Source organism: Doryrhamphus excisus, linkage group LG14 (genome assembly GCF_037039965.1).
Source record: "Doryrhamphus excisus strain RoL-2023G ecotype Guam linkage group LG14, RoL_Dexc_Guam_v1.1, whole genome shotgun sequence".
NCBI classification, from domain to species: domain Eukaryota; kingdom Metazoa; phylum Chordata; class Actinopteri; order Syngnathiformes; family Syngnathidae; genus Doryrhamphus; species Doryrhamphus excisus.
Window position 1 is genome coordinate 18,493,248 of NC_136370.1, and position 23,954 is coordinate 18,517,201.

At 37.6% G+C, this 23,954-nt stretch overlaps 1 protein-coding gene across 13 annotated transcripts in view; it reads left to right on the plus strand.

The window, feature by feature from the left end:
• Positions 1–23,954, plus strand: part of kiaa1109 (KIAA1109 ortholog) — a 108,773-nt gene that overhangs the window by 31,605 nt on the left and 53,214 nt on the right. For 12 of the 13 annotated variants that reach the window (XM_078796276.1, XM_078796280.1, XM_078796283.1 and 9 more), the window contains exons 28-48: positions 684–1,175; positions 4,972–5,245; positions 5,342–5,479; positions 5,549–5,619; positions 7,475–7,648; positions 8,337–8,457; positions 8,612–8,761; positions 10,127–10,254; positions 10,541–10,743; positions 12,055–12,255; positions 12,344–12,555; positions 13,932–14,083; positions 14,998–15,148; positions 15,227–15,379; positions 15,896–16,136; positions 16,314–16,462; positions 17,710–17,941; positions 19,247–19,396; positions 20,502–20,686; positions 20,771–20,946; positions 22,429–23,002. In XM_078796276.1, coding sequence (XP_078652402.1) covers positions 684–1,175; positions 4,972–5,245; positions 5,342–5,479; positions 5,549–5,619; positions 7,475–7,648; positions 8,337–8,457; positions 8,612–8,761; positions 10,127–10,254; positions 10,541–10,743; positions 12,055–12,255; positions 12,344–12,555; positions 13,932–14,083; positions 14,998–15,148; positions 15,227–15,379; positions 15,896–16,136; positions 16,314–16,462; positions 17,710–17,941; positions 19,247–19,396; positions 20,502–20,686; positions 20,771–20,946; positions 22,429–23,002 — 4,327 coding nt within the window. The remainder of the gene's footprint in view (positions 1–683; positions 1,176–4,971; positions 5,246–5,341; positions 5,480–5,548; positions 5,620–7,474; positions 7,649–8,336; positions 8,458–8,611; positions 8,762–10,126; positions 10,255–10,540; positions 10,744–12,054; positions 12,256–12,343; positions 12,556–13,931; positions 14,084–14,997; positions 15,149–15,226; positions 15,380–15,895; positions 16,137–16,313; positions 16,463–17,709; positions 17,942–19,246; positions 19,397–20,501; positions 20,687–20,770; positions 20,947–22,428; positions 23,003–23,954) is intronic. The other variant, XM_078796279.1, reaches the window with a different exon arrangement.

The following is a 23,954-nucleotide window of genomic DNA, read 5'->3' on the forward strand; positions in this document are numbered from 1 at the left end:
GCGACTCCAAATTGTCCATAGGTATGAATGTGAGTGTGAATGGTTGTTTGTCTATATGTGCCCTGTGATTGGCTGGCCACCAGTCCAGGGTGTACCCCGCCTCTCGCCTCGAAGACGGCTGGGATAGGCTCCAGCAACCCCGCGACCCTCGTGAGGATAAGTGGTCGAAAATTAATGAATGAATGCTAATTTTTAGGCTGCATGGTGGAAGAGTGGTTAGCACAGAGGCCTCGCAGCTAGGAAACCTGAGTTCAATTCCACCGTCGGCCATCTCTGTGTGGAGTTTGCATGTTTTTCTCCGGGTACTCCGGTTTTCCTCCCACATTCCAAAAACATGCTAGGTTAATTAGCGACTCCAAATTGTCCATAGGTATGAATGTGAGTGTGAATGGTTGTTTGTCTATATGTGCCCTGTGATTGGCTGGCCACCAGTCCAGGGTGTACCCCGCCTCTCGCCCCAAGACAGCTGGGATAGGCTCCAGCAACCCCGCGACCCTCGTGAGGATAAGTGGTCGAAAATGAATGAATGAATGCTAATTTCTAGGCTGCACGGTGAGAGAGTGGTTAGCACGTACCGACTCTTCGGGCACATAATCCAGGCTTTAACGTGTTGAAAACACGGAAAATAAATCACACAGAATTCACTGATCTTCTTATAATGTTGTATTTGTACTTTTTTACAGCACATTCCGGGATATTCCCGAGGTTTCTCCTATTTCACCCAACAACTCTCAGGACCGCTCTTCGGTGCGGTCGCCTCTCTGCTCCCCCCTCAAGCGTCAGTCCTCTGTCCACTCGGGCCGATTAGGCAGCACCAAAAGCCTGTCAGCTGCCGTCTTCAATGAGAAGCCTCCGCCGGTCTTGTCCGGAGGCGTCCAGTTCAGCTGCGATGTTTCCCGCAGTGACGAGAACGTCCTGGATTCACCACGGCAGCGTCGGAGCTACGGTTCCTTCCCCTTCACACCTTCTGCAGACTCCAACACCTTCCATCAGTACCGCTCCGCCGACTCCAGCATGTCGGTTGCTGATAGTGAAGCCTACTTCTCGGCTGCGGAAGACTTTGAGCCAATCAGCAGCGCCGATGAGGGTCCGGGGACTTACCCGGGCCGCAAAAAGAGGAGGAGGCAGCAGATGCAGCAACCACAGCAGCCTCCGTATTACATGGAGAACTACAGGTCAGTTTGAGCCCCTGGTTCATAATAAGGACGTTACACTTCAATGTTAAATATTACATCATAGTGCTGGTACAATAGACAAATAGGCTTCATTCACACTGCAAGTATGATGCACAATTATTTTTTGTTTTGTTTATATAATATTTCATGTGGTCGTTGACATTACCACACAAATGCTATCATAGTTTGGAGACCACGTCTGTCCCGAGCTGCGTGTGGGTGGCAGGAGTGGTAAAAAACGACGAGAGCTGCTTCACTAACAACTTCTTAAAATAAAATCATAATTTTTGGGGCAGCACGTTGGTCGAGTGGTTAGCACGCAGGCCTCACAGATAGATTACTCAAGTTCAATTCCACCCTCGGCTATGTCTGTGTGGAGTTTGCATGTTCTCCTTGTGCATGCGTGGGTTTCCTGGTTTCCTCCCACGTTCCAAAAACATGCTAGGTTAATTAGCGACTCCAAATTGTCCATAGGTATGAATGTGAGTGTGAATGGTTGTTTGTCTATATGTGCCCTGTGATTGGCTGGCCACCAATCCAGGGTGTACCTCGCTTCTTGCCCAAAGACAGCTGGGATCGGCTCCAGCATACCCGAAACCTTAGTGAGGATAAGTGGTAGAAAATGAATACAACCGGGCTGAGTGATTAGCATGCAGGCCTCACAGCTACAACACCAAAGTTCAATTCCACCCTCTGTGTGGAGTTTGCATGTTCTCCCTGTGCATGTGTGGGTTTTCTCCGGGTACTCCGGTTTCCTCCCACATTCCAAAAACATGCTAGGTTAATTAGCGACTCCAAATTGTCCATAGGTATGAATGTGAGTGTGAATGGTTGTTTGTCTATATGTGCCCTGTGATTGGCTGGCCACCAGTCCAGGGTGTACCCCGCCTCTCACCCGAAGACAGCCGGTGACGACTCTCGTGAGGATAAGCGGTAGAAAATGAATGAACATTATTCCAACAGTAAAATATGGTGGTGGTAGTGTGATGGTCTGGGACTGTTTTGCTGCATCAGAACCTGGAAGACTCACTGTGATAAATGGAACCATGAATTATTGTTAATATGCAAATATGGGCTGCACGGTGAACGAGTGGTTAGCGCGCAGACCTCACAGCTAGGAGACCAGGGTTCAAGTCCACCCTGTGCCATCTCTGTGTGGAGTTTGCATGTTCTCCCCGTGCATGCGTGGGTTTTCTCCGGGTACTCCGGTTTCCTCCCACATTCCAAAAACATGCTAGGTTAATTAGTGACTCCAAATTGTCCATAGGTATGAATGTGAGTGTGAATGGTTGTTTGTCTATATGTGCCCTGTGATTGGCTGGCCACCAGTCCAGGGTGTACCCCGCCTCTCGCCCAAAGACAGCTGGGATATTGTAATTTCAATGTAAGGAAAAACATTCTCATATTTACATTTTGTTTATAACTCATATATACCCTTCCATATATTGATTCATTATGCATTTTCCATAGTTTGATTACCTTCTACGTATGAAGAAAACATTGCAAAACAAGCAACCTTTATGACGACTTGCATGACAGAAACAATAATTGTAAAATATCTTGCATCTCCAAAGGCATTGTTACGTTTAATACCAGTTTAGTGCTGAATTTAAATATTTAAAGCCTCGCTGAGCTTAACGGCTTTAATTTATTGGTTGGAGTCGATGCAGCAGGATGGAAACGCTGTTGGAGCATTGTAGTGGATGAGATGTATGATCCATTAGCTCCCACATCATTTGCCGCTGGTTGGCTGGGAAAATCCGGTATCATTTTTCTTTTCTTTCCAAGCACGCTGTCGTTTTTCTGTTTTCTCAAGTGTAAACACGGTGATTTATTTTTCAATCAGCGTAATTGCCTTACAAGCACGAATAACCGATGCAGCGCCACACACCATGTCTGGTGTTGAACTAGTCTGTGCATGTCGAGCAGCACGTCCATGCATATGATTACTAGGGATGCTCCAATCAGGTATTTAAGATACCGATTCTGTTACCGATAATCAATGACGGAAATCAGCCGATATCATCAATGTTTTTAATTCATTCATCATGAGTGATATTGGCCAGGCCTTATAAGTTAGGACAATTCCAAAGTTCCTTGACTACCGCACAATAGCTATTTTTTTTCATTCATTCATTTTCTACTGCTTATCCTCACTAAGGTTTCAGGTATGCTGGAGCCTATCCCAGCTGTCTTTGGGCGAGATGAGGGGGGAACACCCTGGACTGGTGGCCAGCCAATCACAGAGCACATATAGACAAACAACCATTCACACTCACATTCATACCTATGGACAATTTGGAGTGGCTAATTAACCTAGCATGTTTTTGGAATGTGGTAGGAAACCGGAGTACCCGGAGAAAACCCACGCATGCACGGGGAGAACATGCAAACTCCACACAGAGATGGCCGAGGGTGGAATCGAACTTGGGTGTCCTTGCTGCGACGCCTTTGCGTTGACCACTCGATGCAACTGCAAATGCAACCAAAAGGCATAATGTTTTGAGGAAATGCTGCAAATGTTTGACAGACAGTATGAATTGAACTCAGGTCTCCTAGCTGTGAGGCCTGCGCGCTAACCACTTGTTCGCTGTGCAGCCGCAAATGCAACAAAAAGGCATAATGTAAATAGAATTTTTGTAAATTATATTAACAATTTCTAAAAATCTAAAGATGGCTGGACAGCCCTGAGGTAAATATATTAAGTAAGCTGGAACTAACACATTAATATTGACACCCCTATTTTGAGGAAATGCTGCAAATGTTTGACAGACAGTATGAATTGAACTCGGGTCTCCTTGCTGTGAGGCCTGCGCGCTAACCACTTGTCTACCGTGCAGCCGCAAATGAAACAAAAAGGCATAATGTACATTTTTTTAAATTATATTAACAATATCTAAAAATCTAAAGATGGCTGGACAGCCCTGAGGTAAATATATTAAGTAAGCTGGAACTAACACATTAATATTGATACCCCTATTTCGAGGAAATGCTGCAAATATTTGGCAGACAGTATGAATTGAACTCGGGTCTCCTTGCTGTGAAGCCTGTGCGCTAACCACTCGTTCGCTGTGCAGCCGCAAATGCAACAAAAAGGCATAATGTAAATGAAATTTTTTTATAGATGCTTAGTGTTGTTTTTTAAATTATATTAACAATATCTAAAAATCTAAAGATGGCTGGACAGCCCTGAGGTAAATATATTAAGTAAGCTGGAACTAACACATTAATATTGACACCCCTATTTTTGAGGAAATGCTGCAAATGTTTGACAGACAGTATGAATTGAACTCGGGTTTCCTAGCTGTGAGGCCTGCGTGCTAACCACTTGTCCACAGTGCAGCCGCAAATGCAACAAAAAAGCCTTATTGTAAATAGATTTTTTTTTTTTAATTATATTAACAATTTCTAAAAATCTAAAGATGGCTGGACAGCCCTGAGGTAAATATATTAAGTAAGCTGGAACTAACACATTAATATTGACACCCCTATTTTTGAGGAAATGCTGCAAATGTTTGACAGACAGTATGAATTGAACTCGGGTCTCCTTGCTGTGAGGCCTGTGCGCCAACCACTCGTCCACCGTGCAGCCCCAAATATTATTTTTTTTATAAATAAAAGAAGGAAAGCACACTTACACAGTTCTAACCAAATCGTTATAAACACAAAACTTTGCAGGAAATAAATCGATGTATCGATTGATTATTTTGCATCTGTATGAGCTGTAAGTATTGACATTCATGTCTAACAATGAAATGAATAAATCTTGTGTGTTTTTCTGTTTTATCTCATTTAGTCGCACCTCCATCTACCACAGCGTTGAGGGTCCTCTTGCTTACGTTCTCAACGGGGAGCTTATCACCGAGTCCCGTCCGCTGCCTCTGCCGCCCATGTTGCCCCCACTGCCTTCCCAGCCCCTCCCGAGCCACATATCCCAGGCTTCCTTTGTATCTGCCCTGGCCATGGAGGAAGAGAGCTCGGTGGAAGCGGAGAAAACAGCCGAGCCTGGTCCAGTAACCCGACAGCCTCACGTGATGGCATGCTACCAAAACTACCTGGCTCACTACCAGGTAAGCGTAGTCTCTCAAAAATCACCTTTTAGTGGACTCCGCTGCCCCCATGGGGTCCTTCCCACGACAAAGTGCTCTTTTCTTTATTCCTCTCAGGTTTCCAATTGGTCTGTCAAGCAGCCCACCAACAAGAGGACCTCCAAGTCTTCTCTACACCGCCCCTTAGATCTTGACACACCCACAAGCGAAGAAAGCTCCGCCTCCTTTGACCAACTCTCTGTTCCAAGCTTTAAGGTTTTTGTGAATTTAATAAAATGAGTTATGATTGATGTTGCCAGTACATTAATATTGCTAATATTTCAGGTGACCAAACAGGGCCTCTCAGCCAGTTCTCTGTTAGATAGAGGACTTCAGTTGATGGGAGACAACAGCAGGTATTTAAAACACTCAAAAACAAGGAAATATGTGTTAATAAGTGTTTTTCAACCTTTTTTGAGCCACGGCACGTTTTTTTTTTTACATTGGAAAAAATCTTGTGGCACAACACTAACCAAAAATGTTCCAAAATGTGACCACGACCTCACACGTGCATCAATAAGTCTATGGGAGGAACAAGGCAGGTGTTGCCACACGGACCAATATTACATTGCTATGCTAGTCTTTACACCACAGACACTCCACAGTAGCCATGTTTTTACATCACCACTTTTTCTCTTTCCCAATCACCTTTCCGGGAAACAATGGTATCCGTAGAAAGGAATATTCCAATCTCTTGTCTACATGCGTTTGTGAAAATCAACCAGAATAGTCAATAGGGCATGCCCAGTAAAACGTAAACATCAACATCACGTGATAGCGGCTTCCCCGAGTTTTTCTTTCACTTGTCGGAATAACTCCGTATTGCCAGTTTTTCGTTCATCCAATCTTGAAATTTAGTTTGAATCCAAAACAAACTTTGCTTAGTCCAGTGCCGATTGCTGGCCTCCATTTTTAAAAGTGAAGAACGTCTGGATCTGCGTGTTACGTCATATCTGAGCATGCGCTGAAAGAACGCACCCGGGATCAATTTAAACAGGAAAAAGATCAAATTCAATCTTGATAATATTTTATAATTAAACTCAGGACATGTTTTATATAGATATATATTTTCTTTTTAATAATAAAGTATAGAAGGGTTTAGATTCTGTTCCACAGATGGCGCTAATGCACACGAAAGCTGCTTGCCAACCGCCAATAAACAACAGAAGAAGAAAAACACCACGAAGAAGAACGCAGTCTGACAACTTTCCGTTTGAGCGGGTACAAGATACCTCAATCGGATTGGTTAAAGCAGGGGCCTCAAACACGCGGCCCACGGGCCAAATGTGGCCCGCAGGACACTAGTTTGAGGCCCCCGCCTTGATATGAAAGTTTAATGTTAGTTTGATATGGATGCTGTATGGTATCATGTACCCAGAAAAAAATATTACGTTTGATTAATGTTCATGTTAAAGGTTAAATAACTGTTAATAGTTATCCTCCCTATCCGTGTGGAAGTGGTAAGTTTTTGGCTATTTAAGTTGAAAGGAAATAACTTGAAGGCTACCGTTTAGGTCGCTAGCTCTCTAGTTTGCGAGTTAGCATGTGTCTCAAGACCCTGCAGTTGCGCAATATGTTGTAAATAAAAAGAGTATAAATGTGACTATAGTCGTGTTTTGTCATGTCTACAGGGCTCTAATAATGCTTTGTTCATTTTAATATGAAAAAAATCATTTGTCTACCCACCAACTATATGTGGTTTCTTAAGTTTTTATTATTTGCTGTTTTATTATTATTATTATTATATTTATTTATTACCGATTGATTGATTTTCTTTATTCTTTATTTTTCATCTTATTTTGTGCAGAAAAATAAAAATTAAGATATTTGAGAACAGTGGAATGTTTTATCAGAGCTTTTATTGTAGAAAATCAGAACCAAAGCCCAGACCCTAGCTCCAGTGGCCCCCAAGTAAATTGAGTTTGAGACCCCTGTGTTAAAGGAATATTCCATCCCTGTTCAATTCTTTCCGTTTTTTAGCAAATAAAGCAAAGTGAATTGGAATATTTGGGTCCATGTATACTATTGACATAATGGCTATTTACATAATATTTCCAAATGATGATTAATAAATGTTAATTATAAAAAGTGATATTGGATAATTCCTCACGGCACACCTGACGGTTTCTCAAGGTACACTAGTGTGAACACTTTTTTTTTTTTTTTTAAATTTTCACTGACATAGAATAATATGTCTTGTCTTCTCCGTAGTACTCCTTATACTCCCCTGGATAAGAGAGCTATGGAGAATGCTGATGAGGATACCACGACAGATGACTGGACTTTGGAACAGCCTTTAGCTCAGACCCGGACCACGGCAATCGTGGAGGTCAAAGGACCCATTAATGTGGTTCTTACACCCTTAGTGGCTGAGTCCCTTGACAGGTAACTTTACTGCTTTTTTTCACCTCTCTTAAAATCAATTGGGGGGAAAAAATGAATCTGACCTATTTTGAGCAAATGCTGCAAATGTTTGTCAGACAGTATTAATTTTTTTTCATAATGTTTTGCCAGTTTTATTAATTTTTTACACACTATTCCATTCCTTTGTATTTTATTACATAGCGCCAAAGGAACTTCACACATTAATATATGAGCACAGTATATGAGAAATTGCACATTTTCCGAAATTTTACAAAAGTTTATGTGTGAGGTGGCACCCCCTAAATCTCAATGGATTTCCTCAAAACTTTGCAAAAAACATTTTTATGTTCATTAGGGGAAAAAAATTGGAATGCCAACCAGATTGATATTATGAATTTCAAATTTCCCATTCAAATTTGATGCACCCGAATGCATATTGAAGGGTCAAATTGCAAAAGCATGTTTGCAGGTCCGCACCAATATTGAAAGTTCTCCCTGCCTCCCACGCCTACTCTGTGATTGGCTGGCCACCAGTCCAGGGTGGGAAGACAACTGGGATAGGCTCCAGCATGCCCCATGAGGAAAAACAGTAGAAAATGAATGAATGAAATTTTTTTTTAATAAAAATCTGTGACTTTCGCTTTCATTCTTTTATTGCAGCCCACCTTTTTGTATTGCAGCCCACCTTTTTGTATTTGCTTGATTTCAGGTACATCGAGTCCATGGTCCACTTTGCCAGCATCCGCCATCCTGCAGCTATTTTAGACGACCTGCACGGGAAGGTTCTGAATGAGGCTTATCAGATCAGCAAGTCCACAGTGACTGAATCTGTAAGTACGACTAAGACACAAAGAAAGATTATAATTTATATGAATCACGGCTCTGTCATCCCGTGAATTAAAAAAAAAAAAAATAATAATAATCAAGATGGCATATATTCCAGTGAGGATGCTGTGTCATTGTTTTGAATGTGGATCCACACAGAGCCAAGCAGGCAAACAAGAGCACAAGCTTTCCAAGACAGAGGCCACGACCCACGGCTCTCTCAATATCTCCCACGGCCAGACCGACCTGTCCGTCAAACCGGATAACGTGAAAATCAAGGGCCTGCAAGCCAACGTCTCCATCCCAAAGGTAAGCTTCATGACCCCAAATAATGAGAGGTCCGCTGTTTTGGAAAATAACTGGCCGAGGGCAACCACAGAACATTTTTTTTTTTTTTTACATCGACTGTACAATGGGTCTATTCACTCATTTTTTCATAATGTTTTGCCAGTTTTATTAATTTTTTACACACTATTCCATTTCATTGTATTTTATTATATAGCGCCGAATCACAAGAAAAGCTATCTCGAGGAACTTCACACATGAATATATAAGGACTCTGGTTCTGATATGCCAATATGAATGACAGTCTTAATTAATTAATGTAAATAGAATTTTTTTTATAGATGCATAGTGTTGTTTTTTTAATTATATTAACAATTTCTAAAAATCTAATGATGGCTGGACAGCCCTGAGGTAAATATATTAAGTAAGCTGGAACTAACACATTAATATTGATACCCCTATTTTGAGGAAATGCTGCAAATGTTTGACAGACAGTATGAATTGAACTCGGGTCTTCTTGCTGTGAGGCCTGCGCTCTAACCACTCGTTTGCCGTGCAGCCGCAAATGCAACAAAAAGGCATAATGTAAATAGAATTTTTTTTTTAATTAACAATATCTAAAAATCTAAAGATGGCTGGACAGCCCTGAGGTAAATATATTAAGTAAGCTGGAACTAACACATAAATATTGATACCCCTATTTTGAGGAAATGCTGCAAATGTTTGACAGACAGTATGAATTGAACTCGGGTCTTCTTGCTGTGAGGCCTGCGCTCTAACCACTCGTTCGCCGTGCAGCTGCAAATGCAACAGAAACGGCATAATGTAAATAGAATTTTTTTTATAGATGCATAGTGTTGTTTTTTAATTATATTAACAATATCTAAAAATCTAAAGATGGCTGGACAGCCCTGAGGTAAATATATTAAGTAAGCTGGAACTAACACATTAATATTGACGCCCCTATTTTGAGGAAATGCTGCAAATGTTTGACAGACAGTTTGAATTGAACTCGGCTCTCCTAGCTGTGAGGCCTGCGCGCTAACCACTCGTTCGCCGTGTAGCCGCAAATACAATTTTTTTTAATAGATGCATAGTGTTGTTTTTTTAAATTATATTAACAATATCTAAAAATGGTAAATATATTAAGTAAGCTGGAACTAACACATTATTTTGAGGAAATGCTGCAAATGTTTGACAGGCAGTATTGTTTTTTTTTTTCATAATGTTTTGCCAGTTTTATTAATTTTTTACACACTATTTTATTACATAGCGCCAAAGGAACTTCACACATGAATATATGAGCCGATGCTAAGGACTCTCGTTCTGAGTGTATAAATTGATAAACTGTATGTTGCTGTGTCCGTTTTTTTTTTCCTCCCCTTGCAGGTGAACCTTTGTCTCCTTCAGGCCTCCGTAGAGGAGGGCTCTCCATCCTGCTCCACTAAATGTGTCACCCACGTGTCTCTTGTGGCCCTGTGCTTTGACAGGATTGCCACCCAGTTCAGGATGAACAGGTAAACACCCTAAACAGGTCTGTTTGTGTTGCTATGGTAACCACTATCCACCGCTGGTAGCAACATACACTTACAATACACTGCATGCGTGGGTTTTCTCCGGGTACTCCGGTTTCCTCCCACATTCCAAAAACATGCTAGGCTAATTAGCGACTCCAAATTGTCCATAGGTATGAATGTGAGTGTGAATGGTTGTTTGTCTATATGTGCCCTGTGATTGGCTGGCCACCAGCTCCGGTTTCCTCCCACAAGCAAGGACAAAATCAACGGGTTTCTGTCATTCCAGGGGCATAGTAGAAGAAACCCCCAACACAAGCGACCATGGCAGACCCTCCGTTATGTTGGAAAAGTACGCCTCTGCCACTAAGATGCAGCCTCAGTCATCCGGCTCGTTGCGTTCGAATGCTGGCATTGAGAAAGGCAAAGAAATAGCAGCCAGGCTCAACATCCACCGCATCCACAGCCAGTTGAGAGGCCTTGACTCCACAGGTTGGTTCTGGTTCCCTTTGTATTCAATGCTCTATTCCATAGTATTTGGTATCATAGTTGACAGTTTAAATATGTTTTTTTTATAGTAAGAGGTAGGGGTGTGTATTGCCAAGAATCTGGCGATACGATACGTATCACGATACTAGGCTCACGATACGATATAACACGATACTGTAAACAAGGCGATATTTTTTTTTGTTTTTCTTGTAGTTAAAGATTATTTCCTGGAAAAACTGAATTACACCAGCAATATGCACTTACTAAACACATTTGTATTTGATTAGAACAGTATGTTATGCTATATCACAAGTCTAGCATTTGGATGAATAAAGTTTTAACATCCAGCTTTAAATTTACAAAAAACCCCATAAAAAATAAAGTAAAATTAAAGTAAAGTAAAGTGAATTAAAGTAAGTGAATTAAAGTAAAGTGAATTAAATTAAAGTAAAATAAAGTAAAGTAAAATAAATCAAACTAAATTAAAATAAATCAAACTAAATTAAAATAAATCAAACTAAATTAAAATAAATCAAACTAAATTAAAATAAATCAAACTAAATTAAAATAAATCAAACTAAATTAAAATAAATCAAACTAAATTAAAATAAATCAAACTAAATTAAAATAAATCAAACTAATTAAAATAAATTAAAATAATTAAAATAAATTAAAATAAATTAAAATAAATTAAAATAGATTAAAATAGATTAAAATAGATTAAAATAGATTAAAAATAGATTAAAATAGATTAAAAATAAATTAAAATAAATTAAAAATAAATTAAAATAAATTAAAAATAAATTAAAATAAATTAAATAAAAATAAAATAAATCAAATTTAAATAAAATAAATCAAATTTAAATAAATAAATATATGAAAAATATGTCTCAAAATCCTGCTCAAATGTTCACATTCTATTAGCTGTGAAAGAGTATACAGTCCCTGACTTATCCACCGTCAGAACAGTATTTTTGTGGAACAAAGTAACTTACATCAATAAAAAGTCCTTTTAGGATGCTTGAAATAACCATAATTTAACAAAATAGTGATAGCAATTTGAAAAACAAAATACCTGCAATATCACAGTACTACTTTTGTAGTACACAAAAGGACCTTCTCATTGCTTGCTAGCGGCAGATCCTCATGGTGTCTCGCTAAGTGGACTCGCTAAGATTTGTCGTGTTTCCCGAATACTTTATTCGAGCACGGCGCACATTTTACAAACGGCATGGATTTTGTCAATTTGGCATTTTTTTTTAATTTTCTTTGTCTATGTCATGCTTATATTATATTCTTCTTTTCTTCCCATAGACATTGGAACTTGTGCCATCACAGCGATCCCAACGGAGAAGTCCAAAGTGTTATTTGGTCTGGAAGAAATGGAGGATTTTTCACTCGTAGATGAGACGGACATCCATGCCAGCTCAGGTGACCTTGGCCGTTCCGCCATGTCTCTTGAGAAATGGGGCTGGATCATGTTTGAATGCGGCATTGAGAATCTTACAGTCAAAGGTAAACAGACCCCCCCCCCAGAACTGAACCCCTTTGTATTATTGTCGTGTGTATGTGAAACTTATTTATATTCAACACCGTTCTGTAGGGGGCCGACAGTCAGGAGCCATTCTGTACAATGCATTTGGCGTCATGGGCCACTCGGACACCGGGGGCAAAACTGGAGTACCCAACTCTAATGGCTCAACAGGCTCTCAGACCGGGAGCGGTTACAGTACTGATGCATCTGATGACAACTTACCTCGTGATGCTATTAGCCCTCCATCTGATGTCAACGAACACTCGGACTCAGATGACCAGGTAAGATGCTGTCAATCAAATACCATGTGGTATCTTTACTGGAGTTAACTTGGCTGCTGTGAGGTCTCAAGATTTTGAATATATGGTGTGTAAAATGTCTTTGAACGCTCCACACATCCAGGCTAAGTGTGAAATCTCTATGCTGGATGAAAAACATTAGCAGTGAAGCATAAAGACTTGTGGGCTTTTCTAACAGTGGTACATGTTGTACCTGTATTACCACATACTGTATTTATGGTAATGGTAATGGTTTAATTTCATTTGAACATGCATCAGATTACAATTGAATGCATCCCATAATCAGTTCCCAGTTCCACATGTCCAAAAGGAGTAGGAAGAAGCAAAGCTTATTAAATCCTACCCCTCCATCTGGTACTTTTACAATCACTAACTGTTACATTTGTTCACTTCCTGCTTTCCTAATATAATTATATTATATTTTTTTATTTAATTTAAAATAAATGTTGTTTTTTTAATTTAAAATGTTTTTTTTAATGTTTTTTAATGTCACTTCCTGCTTTCCTAATATAATTATATTATATTTTTTTATTTAATTTAAAATAAATGTTGTTTTTTTAATTTAAAATGTTTTTTTTAATGTTTTTATTTCATTTGAACATGCATCAGATTACAATTGAATGCATCCCATAATCAGTTCCCAGTTCCACATGTCCAAAAGGAGTAGGAAGAAGCAAAGCTTATTAAATCCTACCCCTCCATCTGGTACTTTTACAATCAATAACTGTTAAATTACATTAGAAAAGCAGGAAGTGAACAAATGTTAGTTACTGATTGTAAAAGTACTAGAAAAACTTTGCTTCTTCCTACTCCTTTTGGACATGTGGAACTGTGAACTGATTTTGTGATGCCTTCAATTGTAATCTGATGCATGTTCAAAAAAATAATTAAAAAAACTTATTTACATTAGAAAAGCAGGAAGTAAACAAAGTTTTTTTTTTTAATTATTTTTTAATGTTGTTTAATGTTTAAAATTTTTCAGTAAATGTTACATTTGTTCACTTCCTGCTTTCATAATATAATTTAATTTTTTTAATTTTTTTATTTAATTAAAAAAATTGTTGTTTAATTTTTTTTTTAATTGAAAATGTTTATTTATTGGTTTAATTTCATTTGAACATGCATCAGATTACAATTGAATGCATCCCATAATCAGTTCCCAGTTCCACATGTCCAAAAAGAGTAGGAAGAAGCAAAGCTTATTAAATCCTACCCCTCCATCTGGTACTTTTACAATCAGTAACTGTTACATTTGTTCACTTCCTGCTTTCCTAATATAGTTTAAGTTGGGTTTTTTTTGTTTATCAATTATCAATTTTGGACTAAGGCTTGATCTTACTTTTTTTTTTTTTTTACAGGATGAAGGTGTTGAATCCGATGACCTAAAGAAGGACCTCCCGCTGATGCCACCGCCACCTGACTCCAGCAGCATGAAGCTGACCATCCGGGAGATCTGGTTTAGTTTTGCTGCCCCCACAAATGTCAGATCCCCTTCAGAGGCCATCTCCAGGTAATCACTTTCACAATAGATTATATGCAGTCGGGAGTTTTTAACAGTCAAGTAGAAAGCTTGGCGGTCGAGTGGTTATCGCGCAGGCCTCACAGCTAGCAGACCCAGGTTCAATTCCACCCTCGGCCATCTCTGTGTGGAGTTTGCATGTTCTCCCCGTGCATGCGTGGGTTTTCTCCGGGTACTCCGGTTTCCTCCCACATTCCAAAAACATGCTAGGTTAATTAGCCACTCCAAATTGTCCATAGGTATGAATGTGAGTGTGAATGGTTGTTTGTCTATATGTGCCCTGTGATTGGCTGGCCACCAGTCCAGGGTGTACCCCGCCTCTCGCCTGAAGACAGCTGGGATAGGCTCCAGCATACCCGAAACCGTAGTGAGGATAAGCGGTAGAAAATGAATGAATGTTTACAACCGGGCAGAGTGGTTAGCGTGCAGGCCTCACAGCTAGAACACCCGAGTTCAATTCCACCCTCTGTGTGGAGTTTGCATGTTCTCCACGTCCTCCATGTCCCGCCTCTCACCCGAAGACAGCCGGTGACGACCCTCGTGAGGATAAGCGGTAGAAAATGAATGAACATTATTCCAACAGTAAAATATGGTGGTGGTAGTGTGATGGTCTGGGACTGTTTTGCTGCATCAGGACCTGGAAGACTCACTGTGATAAATGGAACCATGAATTATTGTTAATATGCAAATATGGGCTGCACAGCGGTCAAGTGGTTCGCTCGCAAGCCTTACAGCTAGGAGAGCCGAGTTCAATCCCACCCTCGGCTTGTGTGCGTTTTCAGTATTGAGCTAATAAAGCAGAAATGAATATTAACAGATTAGTATCCATATCATCCAATGTATTGATATTACAATATCCATGTTGGACGTGAATAATGGAATAAACTTTTCTTTTTTATTTCCAGGCAATTAAATCTTCTCAGCACTGCCACTCCCGCCATCGGAGCCTGGCTGGTTCCGATTGACCAGCTCAAATCATCTCTCCACAAACTGGACATGGAGGGTACACTGCGTGTGTGTGCAGTCATGGGCTGCATCATGACGGAGGCTTTAGAGGTGACTAATTTCTCCGGCGTTACTCATCGCCTGATCGGGTCACCGCTTTTTAAAACGTAATGTTTTGTTATGTTGCAGAAAAAGAGCATCCACATCCCGTTCCGAAGCAAGTACAATCGCGTGACCAAGCGAGCTCGCTACTTGCACGAGAATCCTTCTTGTATGCTTTGCAATATTCTTCACCGCTACCTGCAACAGGCAGATTATTCCGTCATAGAAGAGGCCACAATGGTTAGTACTATGGATTTTAAAATACATATTGCACCATATGCTGTGTTCAATCTACAGTAAAGTCTCGTTATATCGATATTCTCGGGAGTCGGAAAAAATACTGATATAACCGGACTATCCATATATCCGATCCTGCGCCGAACTGCATTAAAAGTGGGCAATAATGCACTCAACATTGTTCTATAGTATAGAACAATGTCGAGCAGCTTAAATCAATCTTTGCTTAAAGATTTCAATGCCAAAAAAGAACACGGCGAACGGCTGCTTCCAGTCAACTTTATTTTTAAGTTTCTGCTTTTGTATCGATATAAGCAGACCAAATTGGCTGGCGGGAGATGAAAAGGGCATCGTAGTAACCGGATTATCATAATAACCATGTATCGTACTAACGGAGCTAATTATATCATAAAAGACTAGAAATTTGCCGGGAAATGAAAATAGTATCGTAATAAGTAGTAATTCGTTATAACCGATATCGATATAACAAGACTTTACTGTATTTCCTTTTTATTGCAGAATGATGGCGTCCCAGCTTTAGTGACTCTCAAAAAGGGTCTCGTGGCGTTGGCTCGCCAATGGATGAAATTCATTGTGGTCACCCAGGGCTTCAAGGCTATTGGTCTGATGAGACCCAATCAGCTCGCGAAACCCAAGGAACCTCAGCAGGTTCTCGCCGAAACGATCTTCGGCTTGGACAACGGCGCCGCGCTGCAAAGTGACACCAGCGGCGACGGAGCTGAATTTGAATACGATGCAGGTGGGGGGCAGAGAAGCTTACATTTGGACGGATAGATCAACTATCTTAACATAAATATAGATTTAAAAAAAAACAAAAAACAGGCTGTTATCTGGTACAAAGTTGCAAGATGCCGCTGCCTTTCCTTTTTGATGGCCGTCATTTGAGGGAGTTTTATTCGATGTCGTTCTTGTGAAGCCGCAGTGAGTGAACACACCATGTTACTGGAGGGAGCGTGCAGTCGTCCGCCACCAAAAGAGGGAAACTCTGGTCCTGTAAGCGGCGTGGAGATCATGAGAAAACTCTCCAAGTCTCACACACACAGCGAGTCTGCGCTACGAATAAAGGTAAATGTAAATATGAAGTCCAGATATTAAAAAAAAAAAAAGTGAATACTGTATTTATTAGCTGTAATTAGCTGTTTTAGATCTGAATGAGGGCGGCACGGTGGACAAGTGGTTAGCGCGCAGACCTCACAGCTAGGAAACCAGGGTTCAATTCCACCCTCGGCCATCTCTGTGTGGAGTTTGCATTCCAAAAACATGCTAGGTTAATTAGCGACTCCAAATTGATATATTGATATAATAGATATCAAGGCTGCACGGTGGTCGAGTGGTTAGCAAGCAGGCCTCACAGCGAGGAGACCTGAGTTCAATTCCACCCTCTGCCAACTCGGTGTGGAGTTTGCCTTCCAAAAACATGCTAGGTTAATTGGCGACTCCAAATTGATATAATAGATAACAAGGCTGCATGGTGGTCGCGTGGTTAGCATGCAGGCCTCAAATAGGCCTTAAATATCTTTAACACCGTGTGACAGTACACCATAATCAGGATACCTTGGTTTAAGATCGTGGTTCAGTTAAGGGAATAAAATGTAAAACATAAAGTTGCATACCTTTTTTTATAACATTTTTATAAATTTACATTTTACATACATTTTGAACATTTTATAAATAAAACATTTGTAAATATAAAATCTTTTATAAATAAAACATTTTAAAAAAATATAATAAAACATTTTTTAATATAACATTTTTGATAAATAAAATATTTTAAAAAATTAAAAATGTTATGAATAAAACATTTTTTAATATTTTTTATAAATACAACTTTTTTTTATAAATAAAGCATTTTTAAAAATTTAAAAAAATTATAAATAAAACACTTTTAAATATTATTTTTTATAAATAAAACATTTTTAAATATAAAATCTTTTATAAATAAAACATTTTTAAAAATTATAATAAAACATTTTTAAATATTAAATTTGTAATTAATAAAATATTTTTAAAAATTAAAAATGTTATGAATAAAACATTTTTTAATATTTTTATAAATACAACTTTTTTTATAAATAAAGCATTTTTAAAAATTAAAAAAAACTATAAATAAAACTTTTAAATATTATTTTCTTTATAAGTAAAACATTTTTAAAATGCTGACAAAGGTATCCAATAAATAAAATTCTCAACCAAAAAAAATGGCATGCAGGAAAATGGTAGGGACCACCACATGGTAAGCCATCTTGTTCCATCCATCCACCCATCATGGGAAATAACAGTGTGAATCTGACATGCACATGTATCACGCCCAGGGCTCTCACCCCTACCAATCTTTGAGCTACACCAGCGGTGACACAGCAGTTGACTCCCCAGCCCACGTCAGCCGCATCGGCCTGCCGGTCAAGGACAGTCCCAGAAAGGAGAGTCTCCTGAGCAATTTAACAGGAAGCTTCCGCAGTCTTCACAACCTGCTGGAGGGGACGCCCCAGAGGAACGAATCATCTGTTGCCGCGGCGGCCAAGACCAGCTCGCTCACTCGTACAGGTGGATGAATGAAAGCTTTGACATGATGCTCTTTGTGGAAGGAGAAGATGGATGACGCTCACATACCTTTTCTTGACATTAATATATATAAATCCAACAGTCAATACCTTGAAAAAAAAAAAAAAAAAATTGAAGATGAATAAAAGTGGGGGTCTAATGTATGTTGGAGATCAGGGTTTCAAGAACTTTACCAACTCTGGGCCCACTTGCAGATCTAAAAAATGTCTGAGGCCCACCTTTGTCCTATAAACAGTATATAGACAAAATGCTGCGTTCTTTTAATAATAATTATTATTTTAATTATAATTTTAATTAAAATTATAATTTTAATTAAAACTATTTTTATTATAATTATTATTTTAATTAAAATTATTATTGTAATTATAATTATTATTTTAATTATAATTATTATTTTAATTAAAATTATTATTTTAATTATAACTATTGTTTTACTATTGATAATTAATTAATGTATTTATTATTAATCATATTTATTATTAGTATTATTATTGTTATTATAATTAATAATAATTATATTATAATAATATAATAAGTATTATTAATAACAGTAATTATAGTTTTACTATTGATAATGTATTTATTATTAATCATATTTATTATTAGTATTATTATTGTTATTATAATTAATAATAATTATATTATAATAATATAAGTATTATTAATAACAGTAATTATATTGTTATATTATTTTAATAATTATTCAAATAATATAATAATTATTATTATATTATTTTAATAATTATGCAAATGTAATAATTATTATATTATTTTAATAATATAATTGTTACTCATGATGATGATGATAATAATTATTATTTAATTATTATAAGAATTAAATGTCAAAAAAAGGCCTACATGTCCACACCAAAAGTATTAAAAGCAACATTTTCATGGATGAGGTTAAAGCCATACAGAATATTTATTACATTATTATTATTTATTTATTATTATTATTATTAACACAAGAGGAAGGTTAAGCAGTGTTTAGTCTCAACATCTTATGGGGATTCTCTGGTCCTCCGCTACCTGTTATAAATCAATAATCAATAAAAAGGATGGACCAAATTGTACGTGATAATATTACTACAAAGAGCCGACCCTTTTTGTCATCATTGCTTTTAGTGACCACTTCAAATGATCCGAGGTGTCCCAAAGTCCTAATTTCATAGTGATCCACCCATTCCTATATTTTCATTCCCATTCCCTTTTTTACGGTAATTGTTGTTCCTTGCGGAATAATGAACTGCAGTGTCGCTGAAACTGTCTTCTCTTCTTGCACTTCAGGGACGGAAATGCTGACTGAACACCCACTGCTGTCTGAGCCGTCCTCTGTTAGCTTTTACAACTGGATGTCTAATGCTGTCGGGAACAGGACTGGGGCTACAGTCCAGGAATCCCCGGTCAACCACTCCCATCACAATAGCCTACAGACGGGTAAGATGCCATGCAAAGATTGTCTCCGATTTGTCTTTAGGTAGCATTTTTTGGAATGAAAACTACATTAAAAAAAAAATTATTTTACCCAAATAATTATACTATTATAATAACATTTTTATTATTTTCATGAATAACAATTATATTATTGAAATACTAATAATAATGATAATAATAATTATTAAAATAATTATAAATATAATAATTATATAATTATATAATTATATTTTAAATAATAATAATTGTAGAAATAAAATAATAATATTGTAATAATATAATAATAACAATTAGTATTATTAGTATATTATTAAAAATAATAATAATCATTATATTTTATTATTTTAGTAATTAATAATAATTTTATTATTATTATTGTTTTAATAATATAATTGTTATTCATGCTAATAAAAAATATAATATAATTATTATTAATGATAATAGTAATTATTATTATTAATTATATATTATTATTATTATTATTATTATTATTGTTATTAGTAATAATTATATTATAATGACAATAATAATTATTAATAATTATCATCATTATATTATTATATTATTTTATTGTTTTAATAATAATAATAATTATTATTATTTTAATAATATAATTTTTATTCATTATAATAATAAAAATATTATTATATTATATTATTATTATAATAATTCAATAATAATATAATGATTTAATATAATAATTATTATTAATAATAATTATAATAATAATAATAATAATAATTATTATTATTATTATTATTATTATTATTCAGTGTTGAAATGAAAGCAGGGGGCTAAAGGAAGCCCAAACTTTTAGTCTGTGGTGTAAACACAAGACAGAATTAATTCTCATACTTTTCATAACTGTATTAACTGCTTTTTCTGGCATGATGACCAGAAAGCTACGTTCATATCAATCATGAACTGTATAAGGTTCCTAAAATATTGTGACAATAACACTCAATAGGTTATTACTTAGGCCTATGAATATATATATTTTTAATTGTGCAATAAATATTTTACGATAAAAAAAAAAAAAAATAGCAAAATGATTCATATTTTTTAAGTCCTAACCCTAACCCTTCCTAACCCTTCCTAACATCCTCAGGTGGGACCTGTAACCTACCAACAATCCCGTCCGCTTCCGACTTCAACACGGTATTGTCCAGCGACCAGAACACATTAGATGGGACCCATTCCCAGCATTCCCAGCATAGCACCAGCCAGGATGACCTAGATGACATCGAGGAGGGCAACACGTGTCCTGCTGCTGTTCAACTGGCTGATGCTCAGGTGATGAGAAGTTTCCAACTTGTATGATCTCCATTCCATCTTGGTTCATAATGATTGCTCCTCGCTATCTCTTTCACCTCCCAGGTTGTTTTCAAGCCTTTGCTGAACTACACAGGCATCCAAGCCCAGGACGCCACTCCTCTTAGCTACAAGATGTATTTTGGAGAACATCTGTCTTTTTCAGGCAACTTGGAGTGTCTGAGAGCAGATATTGTGGACTCCGACACCTCCAAAGAGCGCAAAAACAAAAAATCCAGAAGGTAACACACAACTTATTTATTACTGTGGAAAAATGGGAATGTAGTAATTCAATTGACACCCCCCCCCCCCCCCCCCCCCCGCAGCCAGCCAATCACAGGGCACATATAGACAAACAACCATTCACACTCACATTCATACCTATGGACAATTTGGAGTGGCTAATTAACCTAGCATGTTTTTGGAATGTGGGAGGAAACCGGAGTACCCGGAGAAAACTCACACAAAACTCCACACAGAGATGGCCGAGGGTGGGATTGAACTTGGGTCTCCTAGCTGTGAGGTCTGCGCGCTAGTGCGCTAACCACTTGCCCACCGTGCAGCCTAAAACAAATACATTTTTTTGTTTTTTTTCTGTAAAATGTGAGATAATACACTGTTAGAAAGCCATCTTTATCATTCACTAATAATTTTAATTTTTAATTTTTAATTTTTAATTTTTAATTTTTAATTTTTAAATTTTAATTTTAATTTTAATTTTAATTTTAATTTTAATTTTAATTTAATTAAAAAAAATTTTTTAAGTTTTTCCATCAATTAACCCAGCATGTTTTTGGAATGTGGGAGGAAACCGGAGTACCCGGAAAACATGAAAACTCCACACAGAGATTACCGAGGGTGGAATTGAACCCAGGTCTCCTAACTGTGAGGCCTGCGTGCTAACCACTTGTCCGCCATGCAGCAAAGTAACTTGCATTAATATTTTTATTTTTTTTTTTAACTGTGAGCCTCACCAGCTTTGAACCGCACCGCACGTAACAGTTTAAGACCAACTAAGTGCTACTGCTAGACATGTAAGTTCGATTCCCATGATGGACAAAATGGTATCAAATACACATAGTAGTTGTAAAACACAACACACGCATGCACGGTGGAGAACATGCAAACTCCACACAGAGATGGCCGAGGGTGGGATTGAACTCGGGTCTCCTAGCTGTGAGGTCTGCGCGCTAACCACTTGGTCACCGTGCAGCCTAAAACAATCATTTTTTTCTCTAAAATTTATTATTTTTATTTTTATTTTTATTTTTATTTTTATTTTTATTTTTATTTTTATTTTTATTTTTATTTTTATTTTTATTTTTATTTTTATTTTTTTTTTAAGTTTTTTCCATCAATTAACCTAGCATGTTTTTGGAATGTGGGAGGAAACCGGAGTACCCGGAGAACATGCAAACTCCACACAGAGTATGGAGCTTGTGTGATTAATTTATTATAATTAATTAATCATCCCCAGCCCACTGGCTTAGTTTTTCTGAACGATAAATCTTGTCATCTTTAAATCTTGAGACACTTTTAATAAATAATATGACACATTACAGAAGTTTTTTCTGCAATTAAACATCATTTTTCAATGAGCGCTAACAAAAATATTTTAATAATGTAATGTGCAATGAAAATTGCATTGGGATTCGAACAGGTCTTTTTCCGACCTGATCCCAGCACACTTCATCCATGCTAAAGTCAGTTTTTCCTACTTCCAGGCAAGGGATGGTGAACCTGCCGCCACTTGATTTCAAGCCGGCCCTTCTCATTGAGACGTTCAGCGTAAACGCCGTGGTGATGGAGAAGTCCACCAGCGCTCCACAGGGCCCGTCTGCGGTCCCACTCTCCTTCCACGACCTCAACCGCCGCCACTACAACACATTCCACTGTGATTTCACCACAGCCTGCCAGTCCATCAGCCAACGCGTCGACATGGCGCTGGTGCGCCTCATTCACCAGTTCAGCACCATGATCGACGACATCAAAGCCACTCAGACGGACATCAAGCTCAACCGTTACACGGCCGGTTCAGCCTCGCCCACGCCGACGTTCAAGGCGCGACCGTATCGACATTTCAGGTCGTCCGACTTCAGCCGCAGCTCACGCGGTAGCCTCAACGGGACCAGGAGTGGCACGCAAACCCTGAAGAGCAAAAGAGGTTTCGGTGGTGGAGGGGCAGGGGTGGTTGGGGGTTTGCCACCCAACGGACCACCATCAGCCATGGACACGCTGGGGAGACGGGAGCACCGGGGACGCGGATCGCTTGGACGTTCGGAACGTCGGACCTCTAAGGTAACCGGTTTGTTGGTACTCTATATTTTCCTCATGACAGCGTAAACACGTACATTTGGGCGAGTGGTTAGCACGCAGACCTCACAGCTAGGAGACCAGGGTTCAATTCCACCCTCGGCCATCTCTGTGTGGAGTTTGCATGTTCTCCCCGTGCATGCGTGGGTTTTCTCCGGGTACTCCAGTTTCCTCCCACATTCCAAAAACATGCTAGGTTAATTGATGGAAAAACTTAAAACAAAAAATTTAATTTAATTTAATTTAATTTAATTTAATTTAATTTAATTTAATTTAATTTAATTTAATTTAATTTAATTTAATTTTGAATTATAATTTTTTTTTTATTATTTATAAATTATAAATTGAATTGAATTGAATTGAATTGAATTGAATTGAAATAAATTGAAATAAATTAAATTAAATTAAATTAAATTTAAATAAATTGAAATAAATTGAAATAAATTAAATTTAAATAAATTAAATTGAAATAAATTAAATTGAAATAAAATAAATTGAAATAAAATAAATTAAAATAAATTAAATTAAATTTAAATAAATTAAATTAAAATAAAATCAAATATCAGTGAATGATAAAGATGGCTTTCTAACAGTGTATTATCTCACATTTTACAGAAAAAAAAAAACTAAAAAATATATTTGTTCTAGGCTGCACGGCGGTCAAGTGGTTACCGCGCAGATCTCACAGCTAGGAGACCCGAGTTCAATCCCAACCTCGGCCATCTCTGTGTGGAGTTTGCATGTTCTCCCCGTGCATGCGTGGGTTTTCTCCGGGTACTCCGGTTTCCTCCCACATTCCAAAAACACGCTAGGTTAATTGATGGAAAAACTTTAAAAAGAAAAAAATTAAATTCAATTATCAGTGAATGTATTATCTCACATTTTACAGAAAAAAAACTAAAAAATATATTTGTTTTAGGCTGCACGGCAAAGTGTA